The following is a 13,749-nucleotide window of genomic DNA, read 5'->3' on the forward strand; positions in this document are numbered from 1 at the left end:
TAACCTTAAACCGCATAAACACATTTCATTACACCAAATACACAAAATAATGTTATTTTTAGCAACATCATATGACCCCTTTAAGAGACATTAACAAGATTAATTATCATAAGAAAGAAATCTTTCAATTTAATTTTCAAAGAATTTTTCAATTTATTTCCCACAAATGTCAGTTCCTAAATGAAGTATTTATCATCAAAAGTTGATATACATTTGCAAGCACTTCCAGTGCATTATTTTTGTGGTTGTTAACTGATCCTGCATCAGTGTTGGCTATTTCTGTTACCACTAAACCAATACATTGTAATCCAAGAAGCAGCCAGACGACTATGTGCTAAATTTATGCCAGTGAGTGTTGCTGTTAGAAATAAATCCCTGGAGAAAGTTATTGATGGACTTGCTGTTGTTACTGTATGTTTATGTTGAGCTAACAGCCACAATCACACCACATTCAGAATGAAACAGAAGTCTGAAAAAGAGCAGTCATGTCCACACACAGGGTGTCTGAATGACCTGTGGAAAAGACTCTCGCCCCTTTGTTTATAATACTGGGTGGCAAATGAATGACGAAACCTGTAGTGTGTCCGGGAAGTAACCGTAAATCGGGTCTTGCTTACTTACCTCCCAGACTTCTAACAAGGACAAGACATTCATCAGGAAAAAAAAAACAGGGGCCCTGCAACAAGTTTAAAATTAGTCTGGCCAGACTGAATAATTAGCCATGATCAAACTTGTGATGCAGAGAAGTCACTTCGAAGCTGAATAATGCCAACAATGAAACACAGAGCACATTGTCAGTCAGAAATAAACAATTTGTAAGAGATTCGTTCCACATAGGGTTTCTGATAACCTCATCATGTTTATTTTGTGATAATGACCAGCTGACTGCAAATTAACCTGCATATCTATTTACCAAATAAATGAATATGGGGAAATGCAAAATTGATTTTGAGTTGAAATTATTTTATAATCTTACCTGTGTATTATTTACTAAGTTTCTACTAAGAAAAAATAGTCCATTACAATGTACAAAACTGTCAGCCTAGCAACAAGCTAAAAACTGCAACAATAATACAGTAATATTAGTAGTGAAGATCTCTAAGGTCATTTACAGTAGTTGATAAATGAGTTGAAAGATGGCATCTGTTGGTTTTGTATGAAACAAGAGAGAGTCCACTGAGAGATATAGGACACATGAAAGTAGTGCTGGTTTCAGTTTCCTGGATCAGCAAACTGACATACAGCTTTGTTATTAATGACAATAGAGATTCCACAAAGTCGTATATAAACAGTTTAATCCATATAAACAATATTCACATCACATCACACACAACTTGATAATAATTACTCAATGTTTAATAAATCAGAAAAGTAATGAGGAATTTGCGGCAGCACAAATTTATCAGGAATTATCAGAGATGACTGTAAGTCAAAAGAATCACGTGGCTCTTGAGGATGAAGGGGCTGTCCAAGTGCAGAGAGCTGAGAGCTAAGTGCAGAATGAAGCAAAGCAATTAGTGAGTATAAAGTAAGAAAAGCTCCCAAAAGAGCTCAGCTAAATCCCTACAGCACACATCCCAAGGGGTTGAACTGATTTAAAAAGCCCAGTGAGGGTTGAGGTGTGAGTGGTTATCTACAAAAACAAAATATAAAAGTTAGTAAGAAAGAAAATTGCCTGGTTACTTTGAATGTGTGATTTAAATCTGTTTAGATTTCATCTATCAGAAGATGAAACTGAAAGACTCTGAGCAGATGAGTGTGTGGTCATCATCACATTCAGCTGCAGTCAGAGGTCACTGGTCTGCAGGACATCCTCCCTAAATAATAACAAACTAACTTGAAAATAACACAATTAACCATTCACTAAGCTAAGAAGGGACATGCAAAGGGATGGTATCCACCATTCTGAGGGAAATTGTTTTTTTTCTGAGAGCCCATTTGAAGTGACTTTAGATTAATCACATCACTTAGCAATGTAACTAAACATTTTCTTAATATCTTAATTCTCTCACTCCCTGCTTGAGATTAGAATGGTATTTTATCTAGCTGCAATTAAGAGGGGAAATGTTCATAGATCCTACATTTTTGTTTCAGATCCTAATTAAAATGCTAAAAAACACAATTAAAGATGTACAGCATTAAACTGGCATTATATTTTTAGTTTGTTCTATTACAACAGAATACTAGATAGTAGGGTCTTCAAATATTGTTTTTGACAAAGGGAGACTTGGAAGACAAATATAATATGTCAATAATCAGAAAGAGTGAGGTGATTCAATTTTCTTCAGAATTCTTTTGATTGCCTCCCAGAAGTTTTTTTGTTGTTGTTTTGTTTTAAGCTGTGGTGTTAAGTAACCGAAATTCAATTTCTGTCAAATTCATTGTCAACCAGAATTTTCACGTTTCATGTCCAACACTGGAGTCTGACATTATACTTTGACATCCAGTGCTTGCTGGGCTCTTTATGTAAAAGTATTATTATTATTATTTTTTGACTGTATAAGGAATCTCCAGGGATGTTTTATATGGTTCACTCTTTTGTTAAGTTCTCTTTGTCACCCACATCCAGTGTGTTTTAATCATGTCTACCTTATAGAGCTTTAAGGTTTTTAATATAACTAAATGATTTATGTTTTAAGACTTGCCCTGGAAGTTTGCAGAGGCCCTCTAATGGGCCCCAGCCCCGTTTTTGGTACATGTATAATGTAATTGCTACCTAAACCTCAGTTAACACCCAGTCTGAATGAACAAGCTCAGGGGGGGGAAACCAAAACATACCAACTATACAAAAAGAAAAAAAAAACTGAAATAAGATCTATAGCACACAGCAAATAGTCTTATAAACAAACTATTAAAGGCCATGGACGAGAACTGTTTGTTCTGACCACAGTATCTTGACTTCCTTTTAATTAAGAAACAAAAATGAAAGAAAATTCAGCTTGGCTTCAGTAAACAAGAGTGGAGGGAGCGATAGCTGGCTTTTGAGAGTTTATGTGAATTCCAGTGAAAGAGATTAGCATGCTCTCATGTTCTTCCTCTCACTGCTGTCCAACATGTTATTACTAAGCTACCTGTGTTTTAAAAGCCATCATCGTGAGTACTGTATCACAGTAATGAAAGGCTTGCCAGGGCATCTCTCCACATATCTGAGGCATGTTACACGCTTTGCTGCATTTGAACCAGACAGATTGTTCACACCTTTTAAAAACATCTACACAGGACCAGCCCACATCGGTTTGTACCAGCACTGTATAATATCTAATGGCATCACGCTATGGATTACCAGATACCAGAGGCTAGTAGATCAACGAGATCAAAGCAGATGAGATTTCATCTGGATGCACAGGAATCCAAACCTTCATTCACCTTTAGAGTGTTTTTTATGCTTTTGATAGCAATGCAGTCTTTACAAAAAAGTGCTGCATACACTACAAAAATTCTGTCATCAGTTTTTTGTTGCTACAATGTAAAGTTAATGGTCATTAAAACCTTTTGGTTACTCATACTTTTCAAAACATGGTTTGGAACGCATGAGAGTGAGTAAATAATGACAGAATTTGCATTTCTAGGTCAGGGGTTCTTACTACTTTCATTAGCATAGTGATTTTTTGCGTTTTCATTTTTAATATAATTTTTTACAAAACTGCAGCTGCAGGGGTGAAAGCCCAATCTTGTTTTGCCTTTTGTACATGGGGGACCAGATTTATCAAAGCTTAAATATAGAAGTTTATAAAGGTGCGGTCACAGTTACATTGTTTGGTTAATTTTCATGGGCTAAATCTAGTAATTTCAATAGAAATCTATGCAACTGGGAATTTTCAGCAAAAGTAGATTTCGCAGTTGGTCACACAGATTCGCCGCACTGACCAACAGAAAATTGCTTGGTTTGAAAGTGACTTTTGCGCTTCATACGTCACTACAGCATTGATAATAGACCTTTTTACCCACGAAATGTCGCTAATGTCACCACACCTTACATCTCTGCTTGTGTCAATCATCCTCTGTTCTCGCCTACTTGGACCACAATGAGCAATGCACAACAAAAAGAGGAAGAATTTTAGTAAAAGCGACTTGATTGATTTGACCAACAAGATGGTTTTGAACTCAAAACTCGAAAATGACCTGGATGAACGCAAAAATACATGGCAAAAAAAAAAAAATAATAAAATTGTGGACATGGCACACAGATAACATTGTTATTGCTTTCTATTAGCAACCTCCGGAAGTGGAATAGAAAGCTACACAGATAACAACACAGGGAAGAGTGCATTTTGGATTTCTGGATCTCGGTTATAACAGTTTCTCTGGGAATCTGGCATCATTTTCTCTGGCAGTCAAGAGGCAAGGATCTGGCAGTCAAGAGGCAAGAGATGGGCATAAAACCACTCACGATATGGTGAAAAAAATGCATTCCTGAGCTATATTTAGATATCTTTCTTCATCTCAAAATATTTGGTCATTTGAATCTAGTAATTCACAAAATATACTGCATTCATTTCAAAGTCCTCACATGCATAACATGCTGAAAAGACAACGTCTTTGCGTTATCGCAAATAACATCTTTGCCAAAATAAAAACTAAAACCAAAAGATCAATTTTGCTCAGATCAGTGCAAACTTCAACATGAGCAATAACAGTGATACATGTGTTCCACGTCCACAGATCACACCTCTTAAAGACGTTTTAAAATCCCAAAGTTTTTTTTTTCCCGTAAAAACCCCTCACAAGGATCAGAGCTGCAGAGAGAGGGCCCATGCTGAACAATGGTGAGAAATACCATCACAACAAACGTTCACGAAAGAAGACGTCCACAACAAAAGTTCAAAGGGAGAGAACATGAACAGATTTACAAGTACAAATACAACTGACATATCAGAAGCCGCATTACAAGTCTGTATAAAATCTGAAATAACCACAAAGATATAGTAAATATACAAGTAAAATGGTTCCTTTTTATGGTCTAGATTGTTCCAGCCATCTGAGACAGTCCTGTGCTAAAGATCTGCATAGCCAAAGCTTGTATTCGCTAACTATGGACTGGATCAATATCAGCGAGATACAAAGGTTTTTCTTTTAGATTTATACCAAAAATCATAAAAATGTCAGCGCCTACTCACAATTCATAGTTCTTAAACTTTATCTTTGTAAACAGTTTGCCCTTTTTCTGTTTCAAAAATACATTCTAGTCAGACAGAAAATTGTGAGGCATATATATGTGGCAAAGCTCTCTCTTATCTTTTTATACAAAAAATATGCAACATAATGCTCTATACACACCATCTACACTCCTCCTCTCTTTATAGTACGTGACTGCGCAGGAGGAGAGGTGTAATTCATTTAATTCTGTCATTTGAATAAGGGGGACTGGCCACATTCTGAAGGATGGACTGAGCATGTACGAGTGGCTTTGGCTCACCTACGTGCCAGCAAAGTGATCGCTGATTGGTCAGAAAACCACAGCATTATCATGCGGTTAGCTTAGCGCATGCTCCAAGCTTCAGGCAGTGACACCAGAGACTGCTGGTTAATTTAGATGTGTCTGCTACTCAGTAGCCCGAACCAGACGGTTCAGGACACCGAACATGTTCTGTCTTGGTACTGAAAAAGAGTTTGGGTTGCGTGGCTAGGGGGAAAGCTCAACCCATCCTGCTGGTGTCTCGTATCACAGCATTTGGTGCATCAATATGGGCTGGTATTAGGCCGGCTGTCGACTCCTTCTGTTCCATAACACGTCATATTGTCATCTTCTCACCGTCTCCGCATTCAGGACCGTCCCATCCTTTCGCTGTTATCGAAATGTCACTGAAAGCTGCTGTGACCCTCTAATAAAATCCAAAAGCAATATGTAAAACAAGCACATTCATTTTGTTTTGGTTGCATGGCTTTGAAATAGACCAGCAATGCAACAGCCCGATCCAGTCATCGGTTTGGCATTGCTATGGCTTCTGTGTTCTGATTGTCACTCGGCACAAGGAGTAGATACACGGCAGGTTCATGTTTGTTTGTTTCATTGTCTTTACAAATCAAAGCACGTGTGAAGCATCCAGATTGGCTTCACACATCTGCTGAGTGATGAACGATGTCTTGGGAGGCAGATGGAGCATGCTGAGCAATGGCGGCCACTGAGAGACGGCGTCTGGGTGACTCATGCGAGCGTGATGATTCACTTTATGTCAACATGTAGTGTTTATGCATGCACTTTGCGTTTAGGAAAATGTAAAGATCTTTTTATGTTTATAGAAGTCTGAGTGCTATAGGCTCTGTGCTTTAGTCGTCATGTTCATGGACTTGTATGTATGCATGTATACATGCATGATGTGGCTCTTTAAAGTCTGTCGCTGCGAAAGCTGTCCTCTACTGAGGGGTCAGGGAGGACCATATCGGGGTCACTGAGCATGCTCAGTCCGTCCAAACTGAGCGGCTCGATACGTAGTTCATCCTCCAGTGGAAAAACTCCTTCTGAGTCCAAACACTCTGGCACTGCGGACAACACACTGCTGATGTCCTTAGACAGGCTGAGATTGGAGTCATCTGAGAGACAGAACGAAAAACAACAGAATTGTGAGTGAGTCCAGGAAATGTGAAAGAAGAGATGTGCAAAATTTTTAAATTTTTTTATCTAAATGACTAGTCAATTAACCAGTCTTAAGGAATCCCTTCATAATCGATCTGGTTCTGGTTGATGTGGCCTCAATTGGATGCGTTTCTTCTGGGGAATTTGCATAAGATGTGTCGTTTTGTTCCACAAAATGGCATGCAATGGAATGGAAAACAGTATAGAGGTCTTAACATACTACTTTAAGACTGCAACACTTGTGTTGGGAAGCTCAAAACAAACGAATTGAGATGCCAAAATGTTCATGATCAAAATGGTCATGCGACACTAGAGTAATGGCAGCTGAAATTTCAGCTTTGCCATCACAGGAATTTATTACATGGAAAAATACAAAAAAAAGAAAAAAGAACACAGTTCATTTCAATTTTAAACTTTAGAAAAAAAAAATATAAGTCATTATAATCAGTAATTATGTCCCCACTGGATGCAACAAATGCCTCGTTTGTAATGGGTTTTCATGTTTTTGTGTCGTTGCTCCGGCCGGGACACGGCATCAACACAGTATGGTAGGGGTGTAACATTTCCGTCTCACGCTTTAGGTATTCGGCCAATCACAACGCACTGGACAGCTGAGTTCACACAATGTAAAGACTGTGTAATTCATACTGGAAGCCGGAGGGCGCTCTTGCACAGAAACTCCACATATCCATAGCGATATGATATCGAAAAGTATAGATATTCGATATTTAATTTTACAGTGGGGTAATTTTAGTGCAGTAGCACGAGATAGCTTGCTTTCAAACTTTGAATTGAATAAAAAATTACAAGCACACACAGCTGTCACCAATCAAACACCCTACATAAACCATGGACTTCCCCATTTCTCACTGCCGAGTATTGTTTGCGTTTATCTCTCTCCTAGTGGTAGCACTTTAAGGAGCCAGTTCTCCGTCCTAGTTTCTAGTTCTAGTCTAAGTCTAGTCACGTCGTATTGCCTTATTGCCTGTTTCCTGATCTTCTGCCTGTCTTGGTTGTCTCTCTCGTCTTGTCATTTGGACTCTGTTTGTACCTCGCCTGGATTGGCATCTGTCTGTTGGATTACCCGTTTGCCTTGCCCTGTTGGATATTGTTCGCCGGAGATTGATCACGTCTGTCCTTGGATTACTCTTTTGTCTCGCCTGTGCCATACCTGTTTGCTGGTGTTTTGACCCTGCCTGTTTCTGACCATGTCTGTGAATAAAGCTTTGCAAATGGATACGCATGCCTCTCGTCTCGTTCGCCCCGTTACAAACCGGTATCAATCTCAGACAGGTTTGTTAGAGACTTTGCCAGGTAGTCTTAGGTAAATTATGAACCTACTTGAAGAGGTTGTTGCACATTATTAAGCAAGACAACAGTTCTCATGCAATACGGGGAGGAAGAAAGATATTTCTAAAGATGAAAAGCTTGAGCTTTGTGAGTTAGGGTTGGCTGAAATACAATGCTCAACTGCCAGCCAGCATAGAGAGACACCAGCAGCTTCAAACACCTGTTTACTGCTCAACAGTGGCTTTTTAAAGCTGCCTTTATAATAAAATGAATTTGTTTGACTGAAACTTTCCTTAATAAACCTTTATCTGATCAAGCTCTTCTGCACTCAAAAATCACTCAAAAATATTTTGACAGTTTAATAATCTCTGATCAGTTTTTGCAAGATAAGTTGTTTTCATGCCTTTCGCAAGATGTTGCAGTATTTCATTACTTTTCATCTTCAGAAAGATCTTTCTTCCTCCCCATATTGCATGAGAACTGTGACTTGCTTAATAATGCGGAACAAACTCTTTAAGTAGGTTCACCATTTACCTAAGAAGGCCTGGAAAACTATTTATCAAACCTGTCTGAGACTGATATCAGTTATCTAAAAATATATGAGAAATAAAACAAACACTTTCTATGAATGTTTATTTTACTGAAATCTTCCTTGCATAATAATTTGGAACACACGGTAGTCAGCTGTTGGATGACTAGGTGAAGATCAACTAGCATATTTTTGAATATGACATTTCCTTGTTATTTCAATGTACATTTTATTGGCAGTTACATAAAACGAGTCCATGAATTAAGAATCTGAGTTTGTGCTTTGAAAGCAGGGCATGAGGATGAAACCTGAAGAGTAAATTCTCATAATGACTCACAATGACCTGCTGTCTGATCTTCCGCACCTGTAAGGATGATGTTGGGCACTCCTCCTCCACAATTAGAGTAGAGCATGTTGGGTCTCATCTGAAGGTGGTCTTGCAGGTTGCCATGACTGCCACCTAAGCCCATGAGGGCAGTCTGGGAGCAGTAGAGGTTGGAGGAAGGGTCAAATCCTCCTGCCATAGAGCTCATGACATTCTCCAACATATTATACTGATCCTGCTGTTTAAACACACACAAAATATTCGTTACAAAACATGATCAACTTGGGAATCAGAGTGTACTTCAAGATGTTCGATATTTACCTGATAGGACGAACACTTGGACTGACGTCCAGAAAACTGCTGCTCCATAAAGGGATCGTTGAAAAATGCTCCCATGCTGTTGTGCTGTGAGCAAAAACAAGATACAGTGTTTTTCTGTTCAGCCAAGAATAACCAGCATCTGTAACAGTGTCTTTCCCCTCAGATGCCTGCTTCTACTAATGTTACAAAGGGAACTCACAGCGCTGGAATTAAAGTCGAGTGGGACGTTCTGCAGCGGGGACACAGGCTGGTGCTGTTGTTGCTGCTGTTGGCCACCTGTTGCTCGTTGCTGCACCCCTGGATGCTGGGAGCTCTGCTGCATAGACGGATGGGACTGAGGAGGAGGCTGTTGCTGCAGGGGCTGCTGGGTTTGCTGGTAAATGGGGTAGGGAGGGGGCGGCTCCATCGGCAAGTTACTGGTGTCCAATGCAACCCCCTGAAGAGAACGGGAAAGTTATAAAAATAATTTTACTGGGAGCTTGGCTACGGTACGCTGCAGAACACCCTGTTCCTGGCAAAAATGAACAATAAACCAGCTGCCACATTTCTAAGAATAGGGCTCCACAAACTATATAAAAGTACACAAATACATAAAAAAAAAACGAGTGATGGCATTGAGATTTACAGATGGCACTAGCATCTGGTTTGGTATTGCGTTTCATACAAAAAAGATGATGTATGGTTTTTGAAGACGCTACACAGATTATAAGGACCACTTTTTTAGCCGTTTTTTATTTTAATTTTAGCAGCATGACAGACATGGTAATTATGAACAGCAGTTGTTTGGAAAAGAGCTGCTTCAAAATTAATAACCGGGGCTGGTTGTTGATACAGAATTCCCATTTCAATTAGATTGCATTTTGATTACCAAGCTTTTCATTCAATTTGATTTCCATCTTGCTTCCACTGTTCTTGCTGTAAATTATACAGTGAAGCTTCTGATTTGGTACATTACAAAAACTTTTTTTTTTTTAATTAACTACAGGGTCTAAACTTCAATTGCTCATACACCACCATTCAAAAGTTTAAAATGTTTCAGAATAAGAAATGTTTCTTGCGCACAAAATCAGCATATTAGAATGTTTTACATTAGAATATTAGAATGACTGGAGTAATGGCTGCTGAAAATTCAGCTTAGTCATTACAGGAATAAACTGCATTTTATATACATTAAAAAAAGAGAAAACTTATTTTTAATTGTAATAGCATTTCAGAATATTTTGTATTATTGTTTTTTAATGGAATTATAAACATGACAGTGAGAATAAAATGTCATTTGAACTATTACCTTAAGGTTTTAACCATTTGGCATTTCCACCATTTGTAGCAGAGAATTTAGTGTTGAATTCAAATGGTTGTGCCACATTTGAACTCAACACAGAAATCTGTTACAAACCATTGCAGGGTCAAAAATGATATGCAGGGCACTATCCAAAGACTCAGAGTAAACAACCCTTTCCTATTCTCTCACGCCATGTATATAATTGGTCTGTGCTGTGTGGTTCAATCACTAGTGATGTATCAACACACATTTGAGTGTTTGCCTTTCAGCATTCATAGCAGAAAATGGTAGTGCATAATTACATTTGTTTTTTTTAAATTTGCAGTCCTGAAAAGTCTAACAACATTAGACACTAGAGCCCTGTAAGCAGTTTAATACAAGCAGCTAGTTATGTTCTGGATGAGGAAGATACCACCAGAGAACATGAGATGCTGGATGAGGAGATTTAATGAATACTTTTCTCACCTGTGTGATCGGGGACAGAGAGGGCGACATTGTCGGGGAGAGCTGCTTGCCCAGGCTTCGCCTCTGATCGCCCCCTGGAGAGAGTGTCAGGGGACTAATGGGGGCCGGCCGTCTCCTGGGTGAACTCGCCATGCCCGTCGAAGGAGGGTTGGACAGCGAGGAGAGACGCAGAGACGTGTGGATTGATGGATTGCTGAGAGACGAGTGCAGCTGAGAGTTGGTGAGGGATGCCTGGATGGAAGGGTTGCTTAGAGAGGATGACAGCCCTAAGAGGACAACAAACATGACATAATCAGCTCCAGGGGTCAAAAGTACTTCTTGAACCGCCTTAATGAAACCGAGACAAACCAATAATGGCTTTATGAGTCACTGCGTGCAGGCCGGCTCCTGTCCTGATGTCCACTCCTCAGAAAAGACACTGAGCAATTGTCTGCAGGTTACTGGACCAGCGAGAGCGAGAGAGAAAAGAGCTGTTTATGAGCAGCCAATTCAGGGGTTAAAGGTCGGCTGTGTCTCTGGGGATCGGCCAATCAGCTAGCAGCACAGCTGAAACGGGCAGCAGAAACATCCCAGCACACCCTGTTCCCAGACATGAGAGCGAATGGAAAGAATAAAGCTCAAGAGAATGGAAGTCAAAGAGAGCGATCAGATGGCGGATGGATTTAAAAAGGGGGGAAGAGAGAGGAGGAGAGCTGTGGTCTTCTGCATGGATGTGGCCCTTTAGAAAACACATGGCATTCATTCCCCAGAAAGCGCCTACAGTGTAAGCCTACAGTGTGCCGTTAAACAAAGGCCGGAGTGTTCAGCCAGGCTCTTCTGAAGCCAGGAGATGCTTTAACAGCAAACGAGCCTCCTTGAATATCGATTTGGTCCCAAACAAAAGCTCTTTTTAGTCTTAGACTGTGCGTGAATGAGATTACGCATGTGTGAAAACCAGTACAAGTATTAATGTGTCTGTTTATGACCAATATAGTAAACCCACTGACCTTGTGAGTTTCCGATGCCCAGATGCATCATGGCTGCGGGAAGGTTGCCGGTGCTGCTGCCTCCGCTCAGGTTGGGATATCCAGCCTCGTCGGGGTCCAGCGGAGTGGGCAGCGGAGAGGGGAAGTGCAGGTTACTGAGGTCAGGAAGAGACCCGCCAGTGTTTAGCGTGCCCTGGTAGTGAGACAAACCCGCGTTCTGCTCTGGAGATGGGAATATACTGCAGAGAAACAGAGAGGGACAATGTTAAATGTACAGCAAATATCTAGTAAGCAACCAATAAACATGCACACTCACACACAAATTTCTCTTGACTTACTTGATTCCAGGCACTTCACAGGACTTTGGCCGGGAGGACAGAGACTGCACCTGCAACCAGGCAACATGTGTATTACACATCTACACTTGCAGAGATACATTTAACAGCCTGCTATCTACAGACAATCAATTAGTACTGTAGCTAGTAAGACAAAATGGCATCATACTTAAATCAATAAAACTTTTTTTCTGTAATCAACAGCACAAAGATTCTGTTAAAGTCACCATGAAATCAAAACTGACAATTCCTATGTTTATGGAATGTTGCAGTATCCGCACACAACATTAGTTTTTCAAAGAGAAAGAAAAAATAAGTACCCTGTTAAAACATTAACATGCCTCTCTCCTTACAATCACATCTCTTCTCTGATGACATGTATACTGACGCAAGGGCTGAGTAATAACGTATCCAAGCTTCAATCACTCACAAAATGACTGCAGTAATTAACCAACGTCAATGATCCAATCAATTCCTGATGGACAATAAAATTCCAACCTACATATTTTACTTGGTCGAGAAGATTTTGTACTTGATTGTAAAAAGGGGCATAATATGTCTCCTTTAAGCATTGGGATAAAAAACAAAACAAAACAAAAAAACATTGAGAATGACCCATGTCTTTCAGCATATTAGCATTAAAATAGCTAAGTGAACCACTGCTGATGTAATAGACAGTATATTAACACATGGCATGATTAACACTTTAATTGCAAGCTTTTACGTAAAACAGATCCTGAAATTAATCATGTGTCTAATATCCACAAATGAATTAGTCTAAAGCACTGAAAGTAATTATTTCTCCATCCACAAAACCTAGTCTAAGGTGTAACTGTGGTGAAAATAAGCACCATCATACTCATATTTTATGAATGTTATGAAAACAACAGGGATGAAGTCATTACACAAATAAATGTAATCATATGCCCTGAGAATATTATTCTTGTTAAATCAATTATTAAGAAATAGCAGAACAATATACTTTCAGAATGATGGACTCGAAGGAAATCACAAAGGCACGGCTCAAACCAGAACCTCCACAAATTCAGAGATGCGAAACAAACATGCAAATACATCTCATACTAAAACTCATACTAAAAGTAACACAATTTAACAAATTGAAGTTTAAATTAAAAATAGATGGGAAAAGCACATAAAATATCAGTGGGGCCAAGGGAGCCCAATTAAATATAATATATAAGGTCCAGAAAACCTTGTGTCACTGATAAGTTTTTAACTGAAAATTGTGAAAACAGAAATGAACATAAACAACCCCCTCCCCTTCTTCTCCCTGTGTTTCTTATTTTGTTTCTCTGTTGTATATTTGGATTATGCCATAAAAATATCACTTTTCAATATTGTTAACTGGCTCTCTGATGATTTAACACAACATATTAGCAAGCATCACTAAAATATTTTGAACGCAAACCAGACGAAATTGATCACATTGATTCTCAAATGAATCAAGCCTTGAGCATTAACAGTAATTAATTATTCCTTGATCTTTCACACAAAACCTTCACTCTCCTCTGATGCCTGGAGTGAAAAAGAAACAGCCTCCAGCAAATGGCGCTTTTACACTGCGATGACTGGTACTAGGGATGGGCGTATCGATACAAAGTATCGATATATCGATACTGACGCGAGTATCGAAAGTATCGAT

The 13,749-nt window shown here is 39.3% G+C and overlaps 1 protein-coding gene across 1 annotated transcript in view; it reads right to left on the reverse strand.

Moving 5' to 3' along the window:
- Positions 1 to 4,362: 4,362 nt before the first annotated feature.
- LOC107730226 (CREB-regulated transcription coactivator 3-like) overlaps positions 4,363 to 13,749 on the reverse strand; it is a 49,351-nt gene continuing 39,964 nt past the window's right edge. The window contains exons 8-14 of the mRNA XM_016540984.1: positions 12,090 to 12,139; positions 11,773 to 11,990; positions 10,787 to 11,052; positions 9,239 to 9,475; positions 9,040 to 9,123; positions 8,758 to 8,956; positions 4,363 to 6,531 (exon numbers count right to left, since the gene is read on the reverse strand). Of these exons, the coding sequence (XP_016396470.1) occupies positions 6,326 to 6,531; positions 8,758 to 8,956; positions 9,040 to 9,123; positions 9,239 to 9,475; positions 10,787 to 11,052; positions 11,773 to 11,990; positions 12,090 to 12,139 (1,260 nt within the window). The 3' untranslated portion in view covers positions 4,363 to 6,325. The remainder of the gene's footprint in view (positions 6,532 to 8,757; positions 8,957 to 9,039; positions 9,124 to 9,238; positions 9,476 to 10,786; positions 11,053 to 11,772; positions 11,991 to 12,089; positions 12,140 to 13,749) is intronic.

The sequence above is a fragment of the Sinocyclocheilus rhinocerous genome, unplaced genomic scaffold (genome assembly GCF_001515625.1).
Source record: "Sinocyclocheilus rhinocerous isolate Xijiao unplaced genomic scaffold, SAMN03320098_v1.1 scaffold368, whole genome shotgun sequence".
Lineage (NCBI taxonomy): Eukaryota > Metazoa > Chordata > Actinopteri > Cypriniformes > Cyprinidae > Sinocyclocheilus > Sinocyclocheilus rhinocerous.